This window comes from Acinonyx jubatus, chromosome B2 (assembly GCF_027475565.1).
Source record: "Acinonyx jubatus isolate Ajub_Pintada_27869175 chromosome B2, VMU_Ajub_asm_v1.0, whole genome shotgun sequence".
NCBI lineage: Eukaryota > Metazoa > Chordata > Mammalia > Carnivora > Felidae > Acinonyx > Acinonyx jubatus.
This window is the reverse complement of record NC_069385.1, coordinates 21,528,337-21,549,993: the sequence shown is the minus strand read 5'-3', so window position 1 is coordinate 21,549,993 and position 21,657 is coordinate 21,528,337. Positions and strand designations below refer to the sequence as shown.

General features: G+C 37.8%; 1 protein-coding gene across 13 annotated transcripts in view; it reads left to right on the top strand.

Moving 5' to 3' along the window:
* The window catches only part of UTRN (utrophin), a 511,459-nt gene that overhangs the window by 335,268 nt on the left and 154,534 nt on the right, over positions 1 to 21,657 (top strand). Inside the window, exon 1 of one of the 13 annotated variants that reach the window (XM_027056708.2) lies at positions 13,369 to 13,801. The exons of 11 other annotated variants lie outside the window; for them this stretch is intronic. In XM_027056708.2, coding sequence (XP_026912509.1) covers positions 13,751 to 13,801 — 51 coding nt within the window. In that variant the 5' untranslated portion in view covers positions 13,369 to 13,750. Of the gene's footprint in view, positions 1 to 13,368; positions 13,802 to 21,657 lie in introns of those variants that run through there. One more of the 13 variants, XM_027056707.2, reaches the window with a different exon arrangement.

Sequence of the window (21,657 nt, the reverse complement as noted above, 5' to 3'; positions counted from 1 at the left end):
TTTATAATGGGAGATAGAATCTTAAGGGTTAGAGGAAAGATAGAAGCATCTGAAAAAGATAAAATGATCCAGAGAAAGCAGCCTTAATGTTGGAGATCAAGAAATCTGTGCAGAACAGAGGGGTTGTGGCGGCTTAACAGTAGCAGGGGGGGAAAAAAAGGTTGAAAGCTGTGTTGGCGATGTGAGTGTTTAGAGGTACTCAGAGCATGGTTCTGACTGGCAGAAAGTGGGAGATAGCAGAGTAGCACTTACTGCTAGTGAGGGGTGCCGGGAGGAAGCACCTCTTTAAAAAAATTTATGTCAAAATGGTGTTCAATGGCCCATCACATTGAATCAGCACACCTTTATTGAAAACTTATTATTTAGCACACACTGCAGGGCCACATTTCTCTTATTCTTTGAACTTGAAAACCTTTTCTTGTTGATCTCTGATATGGGTCACTGAACAGATTCTGTATTACCTGATTAAGTAAATGGGAACAAGACTTAGGTTGACTTCTATTTTCCTGGACCTACTTGATAGTTCACTTTGTCAAACTTCTCCCCTTTCTACGAGATTAAGAAAATTAGTTGGTTACAATGTCATGTAATTCTATTCGGTTTGAAAAGTTATTGATGCATATATTTCCCTGCCTTTTTAACCTTTATTTGCTTCTTAGAAGCATTATCCCTTAGGTATATGATGAATCACCATTTCCTTTGCTGAAAGTCCAGCCTTATAAACAATCAAAGCATTATTTAACTTAAAATGTTATAAATCATGTGCATGTTAATGTTCTTTCCTTAACATTTAATTGGAGATTTTCTCAATTAGCTCACCAAAATGTTACAAGGTTCCTCTGTGGCTGAATGCTATTTGAACAGAGACGCAACTAATTAGAATAATAGAACAGAATAATTGTCATTTCTTTATTTTTTATAGGCTGTTTTAAAAAGGGATTTTTTTAAGGAAGCTGTACCAAAAATGTATTATATTAGTAAATATTAGACCCATACTCTTCCTTAAGGCACTTTTTCACCTCATTATCCAGACACTCCTTTATTCTCTATTCTAATACCAATCAAGAAATGGAATGTTTTCCCAAGTTAAGAAAACCTCTCATGCATAAAAATTCAAACTGCTAACACAGATATATCAGGGGATGGCTTTTAATTTGACAAAAGATCTACATTACAAAAGAATTTCCTGAAGATTACTTTAAATATACAGCTCCCTTAGAGTGCTGACCATCAAATCAAAGAATGCTCTAAATTTTAAACGTGTTCTTTTATGGGCACACCTGTTCCTAGTATTGCTATGTAAATGGTAACTATTTTCATGTGTGTCCCAATGTGGTGGGTAAATGAAAACTGGTTTGTGAGTTATTCATGTTTGCTAATGTTGGAGAAAGAGTCAAGATGGTTTAGTCTACTCTTACTATACTCTGTCCAGCTAACCTCTTACAATCTTTCTATCCCAGGCCCAGAGGAGAGGATAGGAGAGGAAGCAAAATCTCATTCTAAGAAGCCCATTCTATAGAAAAAAGGAAACCCTATGGAATTGACAGCAATTTTTCTTTCTCCTCTTCTAGTTCTTGGTACTTTAGAATTGAGATGATCTATTATGTGTCATTCAAGTAGACTGACGTGTTTAACTGGATCCTTAAAGCCCGTAGGTTTTAGAGCCATCATTTCTGTGAATTTGTGAACCTACTCATACTTTTCTTCATGAAATTAGGGAATGGTTTTCCAGGTATTTCATGGATAGCTCAGAATGTGAGCTCCTTTGGAGTAATACGTTTATGTCTTTTTTTGGCACCTAGTACTTGAGCCATACCATAACTGGCCAAATAAAAGATGGCATATATTGCAATTGTTAGACTCTCTGAGAGGCTTTATTGTTTAAATGCCTGTTATGAATGTAATTTTTTGGTAATATTATTACTGTTGGTTCAACAGTCTTTAATAAGCATTTATCATATGACAAGGACTGTGCTAATTATTTTACCTCTACTATTTCACTTAATCTCAACACAGATCTATACAGTTTGCAGTATTATTAAAATACTTTATATGTAAATAAGTAAATTGAAGACAGATTAAACTCTTGCCCAGGGTTAACGAGTTGACTCAGAACCTTCCATGTTGTCATTGACTCATCTTCTCTGTCACTGGCTCTTCCACTGCCTCCTCAGTAACACAATATTTACAAACTGCACTCTTTCATTCCTGTTACAGTGAAGATATTCCAGTCATTCATTATTTTTTAGTTATAGTACACTTGCGAGCAGTTCAACCTGATGTTCCATCCCTCATTTGGGTGGAAAATTAACCAAGACGAGAAGGGAGAGACCTCGGGAAATTGATACAACTTTGAGATACACTCTTTTGTTTCGATGTTAAAATTTAACCTTTAATACCTTTGCAAAATTTACTCAACTGTCCATGAAAAGATAAACCTTCTACCTCATTTCACAAGAGGGCAGCACTCTCTTAAAATTTAAAGTATGACTTTTAAAAAATACAGTCACATTAACTTTTTGTCAAGAAGTTAAGCTTGAGTGGTTTACAAAAGAAGGACTGAAACCTCTCTGTGGAGAAATTTATGAGTATGAAAAGTGCAAAAATCTTTAGAGTAACTTGGGATCCTTTCAGAAAATGGAAAGATTAAAATAACCCCTAGAATTTTTTACTTGAAAATTGAATTAGATTAACTACTTTGGTAACTTTGTAAATCTATGTGTCTGCCAAGATCATGGCTTTCTCTTCAGTTGTAAAATCACAATAAGAATGTAAAAATTTAAATTCATTCTAATTGTTTTATTCCTGTTAATTACAAACTGTTGAACAATGATTGTATGTTTAGCATTCTATACGTTATTTGAGGGATAAATAAATTTAACTTGTTTTCTCTTTCTAGCAAAGAACTTATACCTTATTGGGGTTAGAGGGAAGATAAAACAAATTGACAAAACAACCTGGAAGCAAAGCAAGGCAATATGTAAGAAAAGTACAGGATAACAGTACAGCATGATAAAGATGAACAATATTGGATAGGAAATTGTTCAATTAAAGCTATGGTACAAGTCTTTGAGTAGAAGGTAGAAATTGAATTAGACCTCGATGGATGGATAAAATTTCAATGAGTAGAAAAAGGGAGGCTATTGTTTAAGAGAAGAGAATCCTATTAGTGGAGAAAAAGTAGAGTGTATATTGGAGAAAGTTAGAAAAGCATATTCTTGAGAATATTGTGAAGAAACCATGCGTGGATTGTATAGCAAGGCCACTAGCCATATGTGACTGTCTACATTTAAATGAAAATTAGTTAAAATGAAACAAAATCAAAATTTAGTTCCTTAGTCACATCAGCCACATTTCAAGTACTCAATAGCCATGCTACTTTATTGGGCATCAAAGATAGAGAACATTTCCCTCATCACAGAAAGTTCTATTAGACAGTACTATATTACAGTTTAGATAGTTTTGGCTTGGGATGTGGGGAACATTAAAGAAAGGTAGTAGGGGGGCACCTGGGTGGCTCAGTCAGTTGGGCGTCTGACTTTGGCTCAGGTCATGATCTCACAGTTCGTGAGTTCAAGCCCCACATCGGGCCCTGTGCTGACAGCTCGGAGCCTGGAGCCTGCTTCGGATTCTGTGCCTCCCTCTCTCTATGTCTCTCTGACCCTACCCCGCTTGCACTCTGTCTCTCCCTCTCTCTCTCTCTCAAAAATAAATGTTAAAAAAAAAAAAAGAAAAGAAAGGTAGTAGGCTGATATGGTAGTTATCAAGAACTTTGGGATTTTAAGGCTGTAAGCAGGGAATGAACTTTTTATTTATTATTATTGCATGCTTTCAGTGGACCAAACACAGTTTGACAGGTATTGTATAAATGTTCTAAAAAGTCATAGCTAATTTACATTTGAAATCAGCTGTTGTTGTACTAGTTTATAGCTGAAGCAGTGGAAAATGAGACAAAATAAGTGACCTTGTGATTACAGTAGGTTTTAAAGAGAATTTAGTTTGGTTTGTCATGCTAATTGGAAACAGGAGAGAATTGAGGAGAGGGAGCATCAGGAGGGGTGGCTCGAATCACTTCTGTTGGGAGGTGAGTGAGAGAACTGTAGGAAGAGGGTATCAAACAATATTAAGACATTTTGATACTTAAACAGTTATCACTGAAGTGTATTGGTGATTCCATATTGTGTGAAGTTTCAACATTTTACGAGTTTATGTAGAGATCATATGGTATTGATTCAGGAATCCAACAACTACTCTTTGATTGTCTACTGTGTGTCAGGGACATAGGGCTACATCTGGGGATACGTCAGTGAGCAAAATGGAAGAAGTATTGCTATTTCAGGAACCGCTTCACTAATGTGATGGATATTTTATTACTTACTAGTGCTTTTTTAATAATTAGTGATCATTGTTGAGCTATTTTATAATTTATATATATATATGTTTTTATGCTTTTGTTGCTAATAATAGCCAATGTTAACACTTAAGTTATGATTTTTTTTTTTTACTTTAGAGAGAGTGTGAGTGGGGGAGAGGGACAGAGGGTGAGAGAGAGAGAGAGAGAGAGAGAGAGAGAGAGAGAGAGAGAGAGGAGTAAGAGAGAGGATCCCAAGCAGACTCCACACTGAGCATGGATCCTGACATGGGGCTTGATCCCACAACCCTGGGATCATGACCGAAGCCAAAATCAAGAGTCAGATGCTCAACTGACTGAACTACTCAGGTGCCCTAACACTTAAGTTATGAACATTTTGGTGACATATATACAGGAATACTAAGAGGGCATACATATGCTTCTCAAAATAATCCATTGTAATATATTTTTCAGAATTTTTATTAATTTGGGGGGGGATATGTGAAAATATTCCTGGTAATGCATAGAATTATATTAGTCTCAATTGTGCTGTAATTAAAATGATCCAGCTATGAATGAATTTTTGTTGAAACTAATGACCAGCCAACTGTATAGTACTAGTGAATATCTTTGTTGATAAGAGTATTTGAGTGTTTGCTGAGGTGTCAGAGGATCATTTTACAGAGAAAAATCAAAGTCCAGACAAGGGTTCAAATGTCTTTTTCTGGATCAAGCAGCTAGATAGTTACAGATCAAATCACAACCCAGGTGCCTTGACTCTAAGAGTGTTATTGTTTCTTATATATGCCATGAAAGATATATTAGGGCTGGGATGTAATAATACAAATAAGTAATCTAGTTCATATGCAACATTATTACTTTCTCATATTATTAAAATGGTCCCATATTGCTTTTCAGACTATTATAATAATAGTATGATCTAATTAATAATTTCTAATGAGAAAATTATGTTCTAATGATATAAGTTCTTGTCATTTTAGCCATAATCATTTCTGTAAGAGTATATAGTGTTGACTGAAAGGTAGTTAAGAGGCATATAAAAAAAATATGCCACATCCAGGGCCACCTGGGTTGCTGAGTCCTTTGAGCATCTAACTCTTGATTTCGGCTCAGGTCATGATGCTAGGGTCATGGGATTGAGCCCCACATCTTGCTGTGCACTGAACATGGTGCCAGCTTGAGATTCTCTCCCTCTCTCTCTCTCTTTCAGTGTCCAGGGAGATGAAGTATGAACGTGTGTGCCTGAGGGCTGGAGACGAGAGAGAGGGTTGGAGGCTCAGGTCATTGCAAAGAGAAAGACCAAAAAGTGCAAATCTCCTTAGGCTACAATGTAGTTTCATATTATCATTCCCTCTCTCTCCCCCCCCCCCCACTCATGCACTCTCTCTCTCTAAAATTAAAAAATTATGCCACAGCTAAAAAGGAGCAACCAATATCTCTGGTAGTAGGCACAGAGAGGGGGTATGATGAGTCCAAGAATATTGAAATCCCTAAAAATATCCTGTAGCAACAAGATATTTAACAGCATTATGTCGTCTTCGTAACATCCTTAATAACATCATGTTTTGAATCTACTAATTAATGGTAGACTTGAAACCTGTGAATGTATACTTGGTTTTTGCACATTACCAACAGTCTTTCTAGTGATCAGTAAGTCTGATGATCAAGATGGGTGTTATAAGTTTGGTAAAAGAAGAAGTCTAATTGAAAAATGATGTTGATTTTATTGTATGGATCTCATTAATTATAAAGGCGTATCTGAAGTAATATTTTAAAATATTTGCGCAATAGCAACATCACTTGGGTATTTGTTTAGCTTCCCAAGGTTACAATTTTGATGTCAGTACTCATCCTAAAAGCATAAATAGATTTTGTGTTGTGCTTTTAAAGGCTCTGTTACATTATAATCATCCTGTATTTTTAGTTTAAAGATAAAACACCAGCCAGATCAAATTCTGTATTTAAATTGCTTTAAATTCCTTGGTTTGGCAAATTTAAAGTAGAGCTGGAGAATATACCCGCCCCCCCCCCCCCCACCTTGATCTAGTCCTAAACAAGATTGTGCCAGACTTCACTGTGTGATGGCCGACAGTGTCTTTCACCTGGAGTGGTACATTTCCTTCAGTATTTTGTCAGAGTAACCTTCATAACACATCAAACATACCTTCTCCAGACATGAGAAGCCGGGCTGGGTTCATAGTATTTTCTCTCTAGCTACTGTCACTGAGCTCCATGAACAAAATTGCTAATTGTACTGCACCGTCTCCTTAGCCAGTGGTAAACCTGGCTCTCACTCTGCCAGTCCCCTCCATTGGATTCCCTAGCTCAACTTGAAAGATGAAATGATGCTTCAGTTGCCTTGAACAAAACAGGCTAGATATTCTTTTGTGGGTACATATCAACTGACTTTATAAACATTCCAAAAAACTATATACCATAAAAGAGCAGGTATTAGATAATAGAGATAGATACTGGTTTCCTTGGAAAGAGAACCGTTTGAATTACATACCTCCTATTTAGAAACACAGTTATTATTTAAGTGAGCTGGAGTTACAAGTTATTGAGTAACTTACGAGAACAAAAAGGCTTTGTCTCTCCTTTAGAAAAGTTTACCATTGACCAGCCCACTGCTGTTGAAGGCTTATTTCTATTGAGGGCTGATTTGCTAGAATGTCAGACCATCTGGTCCCTCAAAACTTCTGAAACTTTCAAAGGCAAAAATGATGGTCTGTGGTGGCATTTACCTTCAAATCTAATTATGCCACCATGAAAAATAGTACATATCCACCCAGAAAGACAAATGTGTTTTAGTTGGGAATTTCCCATCTATTTATTGATTTAATCTTGGGTGGAAAAAGTATCATGTGTTTATGGTAAAATTTTCACACACTGTAAAAGCACTTAGATCTCCAGCCTCTCTCTCAGAGGTAACTGTCATTGGTATCTTAATATATGTCTGTCCAGAAATCTCTGTATTTCATATATTATACCTTTGCATAACCGTGTCAATCCCCCCCTTTTGGCATATACATACATAGCCTGTATACATACATATACAATAGAGATTATTTATTATCAGCACATAGAACCATCTCCCTCTTTTCCACTGTGGCACAGCATTACATTGTGAGAAATCTGCCAAAATTTATTTACACAGTTGTCTACTGATGGACATTTAGATTGTTTTCAGCTTTTTGCTATCTCAGGACTTACTGAGCATCCCTGTACATATGTCTGTATGCCTGTTTACAAATTAGATTCCTAAGGGCAGAATTTCTGATTCAGAAGTTATATACATTTTAATGTTTGGTGAATATTGCTAACTTATCCCCCACCCCCATTTGGCAGATTTTTAAAAGTCACTTCTGCTGCTTCCAATAATCTCCAGGAAATGTAATGGCTTAAGCTTAATTCTATCAAACATAGGAATTCTTCATTCTGTGATCTGCCTGTTGATTTCATTATGAGCTGCATAATACATTGTCTGGGCTCCCTGTCTCTGGGCTCGCCGTCTATACAGTGCTTTATTGAAAACTTGTGGGGGAATAAAAAAGACAGTGTAGAAACTCATTGTTCAGAGTAAACATATGAAGGAAGAGAGATAAAGGTATCAAAAGTAAATGCAACTAAAGATATTCAGGACAACAAAGAGGAAGGTTGTCTTTGTCTTTTGGAAGAGCCATACTTGTAAGTATAGGAGTGGCTGTTGACTGGTTATTGGTGAGACTACTGAACGTGAATCATGATGAGTGAGTCAAAGTTTGCAGTGTCATTTTGCAGAGAATTCCAAAATGGATGCTACACAGGAAGATGGCAAGAGCATGGGCCAGAGTTGAAGCAGAACTATGCTCTGAATGGACTGGCCTGCAGGCTTCTCTGATGCTTAGTGTTATACACAGAAGCATAGCTGGTCTCGCTAGGGCAGTTTGAACTTCCTCTGGGTTCCTTCAATACATATCCACATTATAGGAACAATGCCCTCCTGAGAAAAGTATCAGTTTTTTACTTGTGAGTACAAACAGTACCTACAGTTTTGATTTATCTTAACATGTTCATTGTTATTATTAAAATCTGTATTTTATTTTTGGCTTTAATTTTCTAAATCCGGATAGCTGAAGAAAATTAGAAAAGCCTTTAGAAAACCTATAAGAACTTTCTCCAAAGCCCTTTGTGATTTAGTTTCATGTCCCGCAGGCTGTCAATTGACATCTGGAATTAGGAGGCGTGGTTGCCTGGGATGGTTTCACTCTTGTCTGATGCTGCATGTATTTTAGGAAGGATATGGTTTTGAAACATTAACTTGTCTTGGCATTATTTTTAGTCACCTAATAAAGTGCTCTCTGAATCATTAAATATTTAGAAGGTTGCTACAGGCTGACCCCTGCACCTGGTTGGCTAATTCGGAAGCAGATCAGCTGCCATTTCTCTTCCTCAACCCCTATCCTACCCATCCACTCCTCTTAAACAGAAAAAGCTCTTTGTGCCTTTTAAAATGTCTTGTAGACTCTTCTGGCTGTAGGTTATGGGGGGAAAAGTACTGGATCTTTTTCTTATGAAGTATAATTTTTATTTCCCGACTGCCCCCTGTATAATTATCAGAATAGATGACATTACTGAAGAGATGAAGGTTAAAAACAATTCTTTGTGTACAAAGCATATTGCCTGAACTTTCTGGGATAAAAGGAAAGTTCCGCCTTTCATCAGGGGGCTCAGGCCTCCATTTTAGATTGAACCTTCTGCCCTTTGGGGCTGTATATTACTTTAAATGGCTCCCAGCTGACAGAGTTGGTTGTTGGCTGATGTTAACTAGAGAGCTGTAACGCATTGAGGACTCCTCTTAATAGAGCGACAGCATCAGCAGACAATGAATGACTTGAAATCTCAGATCATGATTAGGGTCTTGAAGCTATCTTATTTTTGAATTTTAAGCCCTGAGTTAGAAGTGTTAGGAAAAGGAGAATTGTGTATATTCTTTTCAAAGGTGTTATAATCTGGATCTTTCTCCAAGTCCGAAGGGGCTTATAATAAGTACATTTTTCTATCCATGCCCGAAGCTCTTCGTTTTGAATGAAGCCATGATGTACTGATTTATTTGTAATCACCTACTGACCTCCATATGCTTCACTTTGGAGGTTCCCAAGAAGCGTTTTTTTTTTCTTTTCTTTCCTTTTCTTTTTGTTCTTTATATTGACCGATGTAAAAAGAAACATGTTAGGTTTTGCATAGAAAATATGCTTTATAGAAGTTTACAGTTTTTAAAAACCTGAACTCTATGTTTAGCAGGAAGGGTACTTTAAGATCTACTATATGGCTAAGATATAAGTTGCTTTTCAGCAAAGCATTTAGACTGCTCTTTTTGCTTATCTTTGAAGCCTAAAGAATGTCTTATTACCTTGATGAAATTGCTAAATAAGTCAGTCATCTTTTAATAAATTAAATGAAATACAGTTTCTAAACATAAAAAGTTTCTTAATTATCCTAGCCTTTGAACGTTTTGGCCAAAATCATATATACATGTAGCTCTTTTCACTTTGGCAATGGAATGTGGTTTTTATTAAGTAATTTAGATTTAGATTTTATTGATTCCACTATTGAGTTTTCCTGTGCTTCTCTCTGGTTCTGTAACCTTTGCTTCCTCGTGGAACTGCCTGTCCAAGTTTGAGACGTGGCTTATTCAGTGGGAGAATCTTAGCATATTCAGTGTTGGTTGTTACAGGCATTGGCAGTATTATGTTCCTCCCACCTCTTGAGGATTAGTGCACAATTTATTTGCACACTCGTTTAGACTGGCAAGATGTCGACTACTTCAAATTTCATTATCCAATTTATTAAGTCTTTCTGGTGATGTACTGCTTTCATTGGAGGCCTCTGTTTTTTTGTTTTAATGATTGAAGGATTATAAGACACAATGTATCAAAGAGGTGCTTGGTAAAAATAGAAATGGCTGTGGAGATGTAAGGTGTATTACCAAGATGATATTTTGTATACAGAGTTTAAACTGAGAAAGTATTTTTATTTATAGGTATCAAACAAATACATAGTAAAGTGTGTTTACAGTTATAAAAGCAATTAACTTTTATATTTTACAAGTCTCACTTCTGATGTGTCACTCGGTTATCAAAGAGAATAGTACTTTTGAATAATATATTACATTTTAGCTATTTGAATTTTATAGAATATTTTTGGATTTTTACATAAATGATCAATTTGTCTTTAAAATTTTACATTTTTAATGTCAATTACATGGCAATAAAAATATTTTAGTTGCCTTTCAGTGTTTACATGAGACTATAGTTACCCTATTATTAAAATTCGGTAAGAATTAACAATTTTTTCTTTTGAGTGGTTCCATATGGACCCACTGAGTATTTTTCCCCTTTTTCTCCTAAAGAGGGTGTTATCATAGCTAAGTTCATCAATATCTTAGTTTTTGAGATTTTATAATTATAATTTAGGAGCCTTATTTAAGTGAGCAGAGGATGTTAGTTCTGAGACTGGATGTCAGGCATTTGTAGGGACCATCAGGGAAGCTAGTCTTTGGTACAGAGACTCTTGACTGATGGAAATTCCACCTTAGAATTCCAGGTGGGAACCTACTCTTCCCCTCTTTCTTTATCCTGGCTCCATCTCTTCTAGCACATAGGTACCTATTATGCTTTGGGGAAAACTCCCTAATATGCAGGATGATGCTTCTTTTCCCTCATAAAGATTAGCCTTGTCTAAGGATAGAGGATATTTGGAGTTCTAATAATAACATATCATTCTTGCTCTGGTGTAAGAACCCATTAAATATAAGACTCTACTTGAGAGAAAGACTATGGTATTTTCTGTTGTTCCGCAGAGTTTTTATTTAATTCATTCTTCTGATACGTGCATGGGGGTTTGCATGTTTGCACGTGTCTCTGATCACAAGCATCCAGCACCCTGGGTGGTAGTTGGAAGTTTGCCCAGCTGAGAAAGATTGTTCTTTTTCGCTCACTCCTTTATTTATTTATTTTTTGTGGTGGTGGTGGTGCTGGTGGTTCCTTTTGTCTTGTATTTATGTAAAAAGTTTATTTGTTGCTGCTGAAAGATCTCAGCATGTGGCCTCAGAGCCCTCACAGATCGGGGTCAGCCTGGTCAGTTTCTGTATAAGTTTTTCTGCTCCATTTTGATGATTAGTCTTCATGCTGATGTCAATGCTTTTCTTTTCTTTTCTTTTTCTTTTTTCTTTTTTTTTTGGATACAAAATGCTCAGATTAATTTTACTTATAAACTTCTGAATAATCATTAGTTTACCACACTTGTTTCTGAAATTAATGGTGTGTGTGTATAAATCTGAATTGGGCACCTTGAGGTGAAATGCATTCTGCTAGAAATCTCATAAAGCCATTTTTCCCCTGGAGACATGTTGGTTTTATGAATAAATGATGAAAATATTTTAAAAGCTTGTTAAATTTTGTATAGATCCGCATATGTAAAACATATGCTATTGAAATACTGATATGAAAATAAGCTGGGAATGAAATGGAAATAAAAGTGGTTTGCAAATCCAAAAAAGAATAACCATATTGTATATTGTTCCCTGATAGATGTTTTTTTTCTGTTGTTAATGGAATCACTTTCTCCATATGATTGACTGCTAACAATTTTGATGTTTAAGTAACTCAAATAGGCTTTTAGGAGATAACATATTCCAATTTCAGGGTTTTTTTTTCTTTGCTCTGTGCCCTGATGCAAAACGTAAACTTAGTTATATTAAGATTAACATTATTCCATGTGTGATTGTGTCATCTTTAAAAGCATTATATATTTATGATGAAATTCTGTGCATAGCCAGAGAAATATGCTTCATCTGGACATATCTGTCAGACTTTTATTGGCATACTACATAGGTATGTAATGCAAAAGCAAAACCACATTTTTGCCTTGGAATGATGTCCATAATATCTGTGCAGAGACTATATCATTTGGAACTTTTCCTTTAAAGCAATTACACTGAAAACTTTGCAGAAGTGTTTCTGTGAGTGCCACTAATAATTTAACCTCAAAATTCAACATTGAAAGTAACTGGTTATTTACTCCCATTTTGGGTAGTTTCACTTCAGTTTTATTTCAGACATAAGCCAATTCTCCACATGAAAAGAGCCTGAGTGACTTTTGGTAGTGTCAGTGAGATAAACGCTCCTCTGAAAGTATTTTCCCCATCACTTTATTGTTAAAACCTTTTTAGAAACAATACAACTGATCACACGTATTTTGTTTGGTGGTTTGTGTCGGTTTCCTGCGCCCGCCCCCTTTTATTTTCATGGGTGGGTTCCAAAGTGGAATATGGATCCCACGATCTATTCTGGACGGAGACAACTTGAGAGATACTGCACTGCAGTTTGGGGAAGGGAGGCCTCCAGGAAGTGGGAGTGAGCTTCTCTTCAAACTGTGTGAGGGGTGGTGGAAGGGAGGATGCTGATTAAAATAATAAACAACTGCTGGAAAGAGAAGTGGATTACCACACTGCTGTCAGATCGGTGAGGGGAGCGGGGAAGCCCTCGGACGCTGCCCTCCCCTGCCGCAAAGTCTGCAGAAGGGGGCCTTTCCATCTGCTGCTGGAACTTTTCTCCGGACAGATAGAACAACTTTTCAAACAACTTAGTTCTGTTGCACTGACAGCATCCCTTAGGCATAGCCTGACTTAGGGAAAGGGACTGAAACTAGCTTGGTGGTTGCCATAGCAACGCAGGCTGCGGTGTCTGGGAGAGTGCAAGCCGGTGGCCTCTTGTCCCCTCTTTGGGTGTTTCTTCAGACAAGAGTACACTCCTTGCTGTTTGAACTCTACATAAGTCATGCTCTTTGAAAACTGGCTCTTTACCCAGGATTTTTTTTTTCTTTTTCTTTCTGAAACCAGTCTGAATGGAGGAAGTTGGTAATACTTGGCTTTTTTTTTTTTTTTTTTTTTTTTTTTTGCCTTCTCTCATGCAAGTTTCCAGGATATAGCTTCTTTTTTGCTGTGTGTAATTGAGACCAAACTCTAAGCTTGGGGCCCAGGAGAGAACAGTTGTGGGCTGCAGGTCATTAGTGAGGTGAGCAGAAGGGAATCCTGGGCTTCCCAGAGAAAAAGGAGACCATGCCAGCCTCGTGGAACACAGCTACCAGAAATTATAGAGGCAGGTCTATTCCTTGCGAACTCCGAAGTCCATGAAAAGACGGACCCACGGTGGGGTGGCTAAAATGTCCCGGCACAGGCTGCTGCTGCTTATGGACCATAGCTCAAAGGCAAGGCTTGTAAAGGATTTTACAAAGGATTTTAAAGTATAGCCAGAAAAGATACGGATTTTAGAAGTTAAAAGCTGTTGTCTGAAGGAAGTTTGCCGGAAAGATGTAGGCTTCAAGGGCTACTGGACGATGATTGGTTTGAACTTCAGTTTACGGGAATTGCTGACAAAATTTGAAAAGGTATGCAGAAAGGGGACTTCATGAATGTGCTTTTTTTCTTCCTTGTCTTTTTTTTTCTTAAACTCTGCATTTAGATGACAGATATTCTGTTGACTCTTTGATTATTTAATGTAATTTCTAAGGCATATTTGATTTGACATATCCTTTTTTACACGTTTTTCCAACTAAAGAGCAAATTAGCAATTCTTTCCTTTGGTCAGGAGAGCTTCTCACGATGCCTGTCAATTTTAGAATTCCACATCAGAAGAGATCCTTTGTACTCAAGTCGACTGGTAATTTAATTGAAAGTTATTTTGGAAAGAAAAAAAGAAAACCAGCAACAACACTGGGTTTTCATGCCAAAGTCTGACTTCATCAGGCATGGGTTCTGTTTTCCATACCCCTCAGGTTTCTCTCCTTGCAGTTGGCTGAGCACTGCCTTTCCCAGCCTGCTTTCTGAAGATTCAGTTCTGAGAGTTGGGAGAAGATGCCTCCCAGTGACAAGGGCCCATCCGATCTTAAACTTTTCCTTTTTTATTTCGAGTGTCTGTTTTATATGGGGAGCTCTTGCATGCACTGTGGGGCTTTCACGCTTGGATCATTAATTTTGTACTCAGTTCTTTTTTCCATAGGAAAGTTCTTGGCACACTCTAGGATTGAGCCCAGCCTGCCAAAGCTACCTTACATTTATAGTTAAACAAAACAGAGAACCTCAACGTGCTGCTCATGGGCTCCTGCCCTTCCTTAGCCTTTGGATGCCAAGCACTTATCTTCTTTCAACTTCCAGTCTTTAAAGAAAAAGAAAGAAGTGAAGTAATTTCACTATGTGCTTAGGTCAATTATTTATCAGTTGTTAAAGATGTGCTCAGTGTCTTTCACCCCGAATACCCTACGGTTCCTTAGGAGTACAAATATAAGCAAGACTGTATCGAGTCATTAAAGGAATAATGGGCTTTTTCTTACAAAACTACAATTGCCAGAGGAAAATGGCATAAAACCACGTCATTTGAAAAATTTAGAAGCTTTTGCAGAACAATTGCAGTCATTGCTTCCCTCCTGGTGATAGAAACAGTGTGGTGGGAAGAGTGTGGAGAAAGAAGAATTTAGCTTCTTCTGGTTGGATGCTCCCCCTGCCCCCATGTCTCCTGCACCCCGACTGTAGCACTAAGGATTGTAACACAGGACGCACTTTGACCTCTTGCTTTAATATGTTGTTAAGCAGCTAAATTCCTGAGAGTAAGGATGGTTCCCAGTCAACTTGCTCACCATTTAAAAGGGGCAGAGGAGGGAGGGAATATCTTTTTTATGGCAGCTGGTAACAGCAGGTGACAAACTTTATGACCATAAAGAGGTCTGTTAGCCTGGTTTGTATAGATTTCTCTGTTTCTTCCTAAAAAGGTATAGGGCATATGTTGCATGAATAATTCATTACTTAGACCCCCCCCCCCCCCCCTCCCCCGTGAGGCAGTAATTGTGGGCAATGGCTGGACTTTTGTATTGTAATTGCTGCCATTAGTCTTAAAAAGCCTAGGTCAGATTCCAGAGGTTAGGAACCTGCCTTAGCCTTCTGGCCATTTTATTGGCAAGGTTACAAGTTCTGGTTATATTAGTATATTTCCTCTTTTAACTCCCAAACCTTATTATCTGCCTAGTTCTTATTCTTATTTTAGTAGCTGAGTTGACAGTAAAAGAAGTCTGCTGGCTTATTCCTATCAAAGCCTTGATTTGGGATTTTTTTTTTTTTTGAGACAAAGGCAAATTCAAAGAAACAATCCTGCTGCCATTCACAATCTGAAGTTCTCCGGATATGTTTATTTTTGGGTTAAACGCTTTTATGAAAACCAATGTGAGAGTTAATCTCTTTGCCATATTTCGTTTGTAGGAAGTTGCCATGCGTGAGTATATTTTTCTCCAAGTCAAGTATTTAAAAAAATCCTTTGTGTATTTTCACAAAAGCTGTCTCATATATAGCCTGTGCTGTGTTGACTCGTTGCCAGGAAAACGGGTGTTTTGGAAAGGTACCACTACCTCACACCTCTCAAATACAACTACCTACCTTCCCCCAGCTCGGAAAGCAATGATGCCATTTTTAGGGAATGATCAAGGCCTACTGCTGTAATGCAAAAGCCACACGATACAAGAATAACAGTCTTTCTATAGTTCTTTTACTCTCCATTCCCCCAGTCCTGTCTTCTTCTCGGTTTTAGGGATCTGCTTCTTGAGAGGATATGTACCTCGGTGGTGATGTCATGCTTCTCATGTCAGTAGTTGAAATGCTTCAGCCTGCGGTTTAGGTTATCATAGGAAAAAGGTAACTTTGCTATGCTCCTGAAGCCCTTTCAGGCTTTAAGAACCCTAGGGTCCAAAGATGAGATGTGGTGGGTCCTTCAATGATGGTTAATCTGAAAACTTGTAGACTGATCAGATAATTGAAATTTCCAAATGACTGCAGACCTTCCCTGTAACTTCAAGGCAGCAGTTGGTTTGTGAGATTGAAAGGGGGTATTCTGGTTGATGTTTTTGAATTTTAGAGAAATTCAGTGGTTTTTTGATTTATATTGTGTATCTGTTCATACACAAGTGTTTGGCACATGATTGAGTTCTGTAATATGGTTATCTAGTCCCAAAATGGGTGATGCCAGGATTGATTTTCTAGCATAGGCAGGACAGGCAGATTACACTTGGTACTCATTCCTAATCTCTTAGAACCAGAAAAGGCAATGCGGAGCATCCCTGGGAATCCAGAAGGCAGGAGGTATTCTCTATTGTTCCCTCAAGGTGACAGCTCACGAAGGATCAGGAGATCCCAGCCGATGGAAACCATGTGTACCCCATAGTGGTCCTTAAGAGGAGGTGGAGACTGGAACTTCTTTCCAAGGGAGGATGACCTTGTGGCAGGATATGCCTGCCAGAAAGCAGGACCTTGTCATCTAACCAAGTGATGAAGGAGGAGCCTCAAGCAGGCTCCACGCTGTCAGTGCAGAGCCCAACACGAGGCTCGAACCCATGAACTCTGAGATCATGACCTGAGCTGCAGTCGGGCACTTACCGGCTGAGCCACCCAGGCGTCACCACAATGTTTAGTTGTAAAACAAATGTGTTCTTGAAGACACAGCAAACTTCCACTTTCAAGGTCTAGTCATGTGTTCAACAGTTAGTAAATAGTTATTAAGTGTGTGGTACGTACCAGGCACTGGGCTGAGTTCATGGATGGAGTGGAGGATAGGTTAGACATGCCCTCCTTGAGCTTATGGCCTAGTGGGAGGAAAATCAAACCTTAAACACAGAAAGTGTTCACTGCAGTGTGTGATGCGGCAAATGGAGATAGCTATGAGAGTAACAGGTAGGCCTAGTCTACTCCAGGGGCAGAGAAGTCTTTTCTGGAGAAATGATATTTAAACTGGGACTTAAAAGATGCGTTTGAAGTTAATGTAGGGAAATGTGTCTTGGGGGAAGAAATTGAGAGGTTTCTGGGCCATAGGACAGATCAGGAGGTGAGGACTTGGGTGCTCCAGGATTATAGTTTTAAACATTTAACATGCAATAATCTTAGGTTTTCAAACCTGTTCAATTTTGATTATACCATCTGACTTGGGGAATTAAGGTGGGGCAGTAATTTGGCCACATGAAACATTTCACAACTGCTCCTAAGAACCTTATGTTCGTATTGTCAACCAAAATTGTGTACTCCAGGAGGAAGGCCAATGTATTTTAATTCACCAGGACTTTAATATGTTTCAGTAACAACCTGGTATAGATTCAAGGATTTGGGACACCTTTGGGTTATGAAAGGTATTTTGATTCATAGCAGTGTTTCCTCTGTTTGAATTTACAATGTATATTGTTTATTGATTCTTTATCGTTGCAAGTGACTTGTTCAAATTCTCTTGGAAGGGCAGTTAATTGTGGGCTTGTTCCACTAAGTTATTCAGCTTTTTTCCTACTCTGTTCTAACATATTTATAATCATAGATAATGGGATAAGAACATTACTGGCATTGATTTCTTTATAAATGCTGCTATAGACCAGGCAATACTACTTTCTATTGTCTGTCAAATGTGATTCCATAATTATTAATAGAGTGATTAAAATCTATGAGATTTGTTGTTGAAAGCAAATGTAGTCTATAAATAATTCATTGAATAATTTAATGAAATTAATCATAATAATTAGTTGAATAATTAATTTCAATTACTATCCCAGAAGCTTCACAAAAGCCTCAAAGCATATTTACATATCATGTATGTAAATTTGATGATATTTTTTGGTTGTTATATTATTTCTTGGTGATATCTGACTTGTTAAAAAAAAAGTCATGATTCCTCATTTCAAATCCTAAAGCTGTGGCAACAACAATCCCACTGAGTTCCTGTTAATCAATCCCAAACTGTCTCTGAGTTCCAGTCTTGTTTTTGAAAGGAACAGTGGATTTATTTTCCCCTAATGCTTAACCTTGTTGATTTAGCCTGAGACTTGGGATATGGTGGGGAGATCGTTGCTGACCTCACTCCTTCACCTTCAGGAAAGGGGTCAGGACTCCTTCAGAGAAAACATTGCTGTGGCCATGTAGGGTTAGGTAAATATGCCATATGAAAATAAACCAAAATTATGTCAACAAGGTCTGAAGAGGATGAATCTATTCTAGCACCAACTCAGTTGTTGAAGACTTTCTAGGGGCACTATATTCTTAATCTCTGTTTTCTATCAGAGGGTTCAAGCAGTTCTGTTTATTAAAATCTAAAGAAACTGTTTTGCTGACATGGTTATAGCCACTACTGGATTATAGAACATTATAAGGAAGTAAAATATGTGTGACATACAGTTATAAGTGTTGGCATATAATATCTCTGTGGGTTAGATAATTAGAGAAATGTCCAGGTAAGGGCAAAATTGGTATGAAAATATCAGTTATTAAATAAGCAACTAAATAAATATTTTCCTTTACTTAGGAGGTTAATTTTGACCTGGGTAGTGGGTGTTGCGTACAAGAAACTAATTGGTGAATCTCTCTGAACTTTGTTCATCTTCTGGAAGGCTGTGCTGACAGTGTGTGCATCTTATGCTTTTGATGATGTTTTCCTATGTTGTCATCTAAGTCTAACCCCTGGTTTCCTAACTTTGTACATTATGCTTAACGTTGTTAGAAAGTACGTTTCGAGGGAATCCTTAAAGATCTGTTCTGTCTTATTTTTAAACGTGAGTTCAGCTGCCTGAAAACTTTGCTTTTGGCCTCTCTGTGCACATGACCAGCTTATGTTAAATGCCTGGAAGAACATTGCTTTGTGCTTCTACATGGATTACCTTCCCATAACTAATTATCAATAACTATTTTGTGCTGCTTAATGTTCAGAATGGCTTGTAGGTGACAGAGGTACGCATTAGTAGGGCAAGTCCCCCAGCTGTGCAGTGAGAGTAAAACCTCCTTCATGGAATTTCAATTTATTTTAGCATTTGGTGCTACATTAGGGTCATGATCTAACAGCCTCCCGTGCTGGCATCTTGATTTTAAAGCCAGTGCATCATTGCACAATCATCTATGAAGGAACATGATGCATTAACTTCAGGTAATTCTAAATTTCCAGTGAAAGAATAGGCAGGGCTTTGCAGTACAAGCTTCTAAATAATTTTAGTTCCCATGTTAAATATTTTAAATGAAGAGATTAAACAAAATGATTACTGCACTCCCTTCCAACTGTTGATTATGTGAGTTTCCTTGGTATTATAGTAGCTAATCTGCCAGTCAATTAAGGTGAACTTAATGCTTTCATTCATGCATTTATACATTTGTCTGTCTACCTAGCTGTGTCTATTTTAAGTTAGGCTAATGCTGTGTGACAGACTGCGAAGAATACAGAAGAAATAGTAAGGTGATTTTTATGATTTTAGGAGCTTTTAATATATTTGGCCAGATAAATATACCACCAAATGTCAGTAAAACAAAATAATGTGTGCTCATTTTCTTTGCTTTCTGGTTGTTGATTTTCTTCCTAACTTTTGTGGAGGCTGAGGTGTGGAAGGGTTTTTCACATACTGAAAGTTGCATTCCAACATGAATATATGATGACTGGTAGTGCTCTTAACCAGGACTTGATGAAAATACCTGCAGTCGTTGGCCAGTGAAGGAGTTCTGTTTTACTCCATTTGTCTTTGTGGCTGGGTTGGTAAAGGCATCACCTGGTTGGATACGAGGAGCCAAAGGTGCTTTGTGTTCTTGGTATGCAGATTTGCTGATTTTGTTGAATACTTTTGTGAAACTTAAAAAAAAAACTTGGGGCGCCTGGGTGGCTCAGTCGGTTGAGCGTCCTACTTTGGCTCACGGCATGGTCTTGCAGTTTGTAAGTTCGAGCCCCTCGTCTAGCTCTGTGCTAACAAACAGCTCAGAGCCTGGAGCCTGCTTCAGATTCTGTGTGTGTGTGTGTCTCTCTCTCCCACTCCCCTGCTCATGCTCTGCCTCTCTCTGTCTCTCAAAAATAAATAAATGTTTAAAAAAATTTAAAGTTAAAAGAATTAATAAAACTGTATGTGGATCTTAATGCACTTCTGTCTTCCTACTTCTCTTGGCTATGAAAGGAAGCAAATATATCAGGCTACTTTAGGAAGTAGTGGTTTGAAGTTTCCTTGTGGTTTTCCTTGTGATTTGTGTGTAGGTCTAGTCCACTGACAGTAGTTTTTAGGAACTGATCCAGGAAATTTGAGTCCAGATTCACTTTGGCCATAGAGAGCAAAGGGATGCCTCGCTCACTGTGTCATTTGGCTTCTTGAGAAAGATGGCTATCATGCATATATAGAGCATGATCTTTTAATATATCTCTTTCGATGTCTTGAAATGCATTTCAGGACACAAAAGTAAAACAGTTACATCCTAAAGGATAAGGACTAGGTTCAGAAGTTGACACCAAAGAACCTTTCAATAGAACTTGCCTTACCTTTTACTTTTTTCACCGAGAATTTCTCTTTGAAGCATTCCAAACTGAAATTATAATGGGATTGCCATTTTACGTGCATGATGTTGTCCAACCTGAGCACCTTGAATCCGTATCTGGCTCCGTCCCCTGGTCCCCTGTTGGTGTCTGCTCTGCACTCTGTGGAATAGAGGTGCTAGTGAAATGCCCAGGAGCCAACAATGTCAGAGTTTTTGTTTGGTAGTGAGCCCCAATTCTGGGCGTACCCAGATCACACTTTGCAGGTGAACCTGATTTGGCTTTGTCACTAGGGTAAGATAACCCCAGAGACCAACAGGCTTGCAAATTTGGACCCTACGTTTTGCAGAAGCTGTCCATCAAACTCTGTGTTCATCTCTCCCCCTCCTCATATCTGACCCTATTAATGTCATGTTAGACATCACAAATCTCAGAAATTATAATACATCATTTCTGTCCTTCATGTAGAAATGATAACTTCCTACCATGCTTATTAGAGTACTGAGGTGCAAAGGCCTTTCCACGTGTCCTTCTGGTTAGTCTAGATCTGTAGATGTTTAAAAAACAATCTTTTAGATCCCGACCTCTAAGTGTTGGTTCTTGATGGATTGCTAATCAGGAGTGAGTTCTAAATTAGTGAAAGCATTCTGAGTATTCAACAAATTTCTATTTAATTTTTCATCATATTCATTTGGAATTGGAAAACTTAAGAGTGAGGCCTATAAAGGAAAACTGAAGATGAGAAAGGTAATAAAACTATGGAATTTAAGAATTTATTCTCCTTTTACTAATTCAGATTCATGACCTGAAATAATTTTTTAATTGCTGTAGTAAGTTGCCTTAATAGTCATTACCAGCTAATGCCATGGAGACTCACTGGACACCTTCATGGCCCCTCAGGTTCTTGTTTTTCTGTTTTTAAGTCCCCACTCATTCGTTGGATGGGAGTGGCTGTCA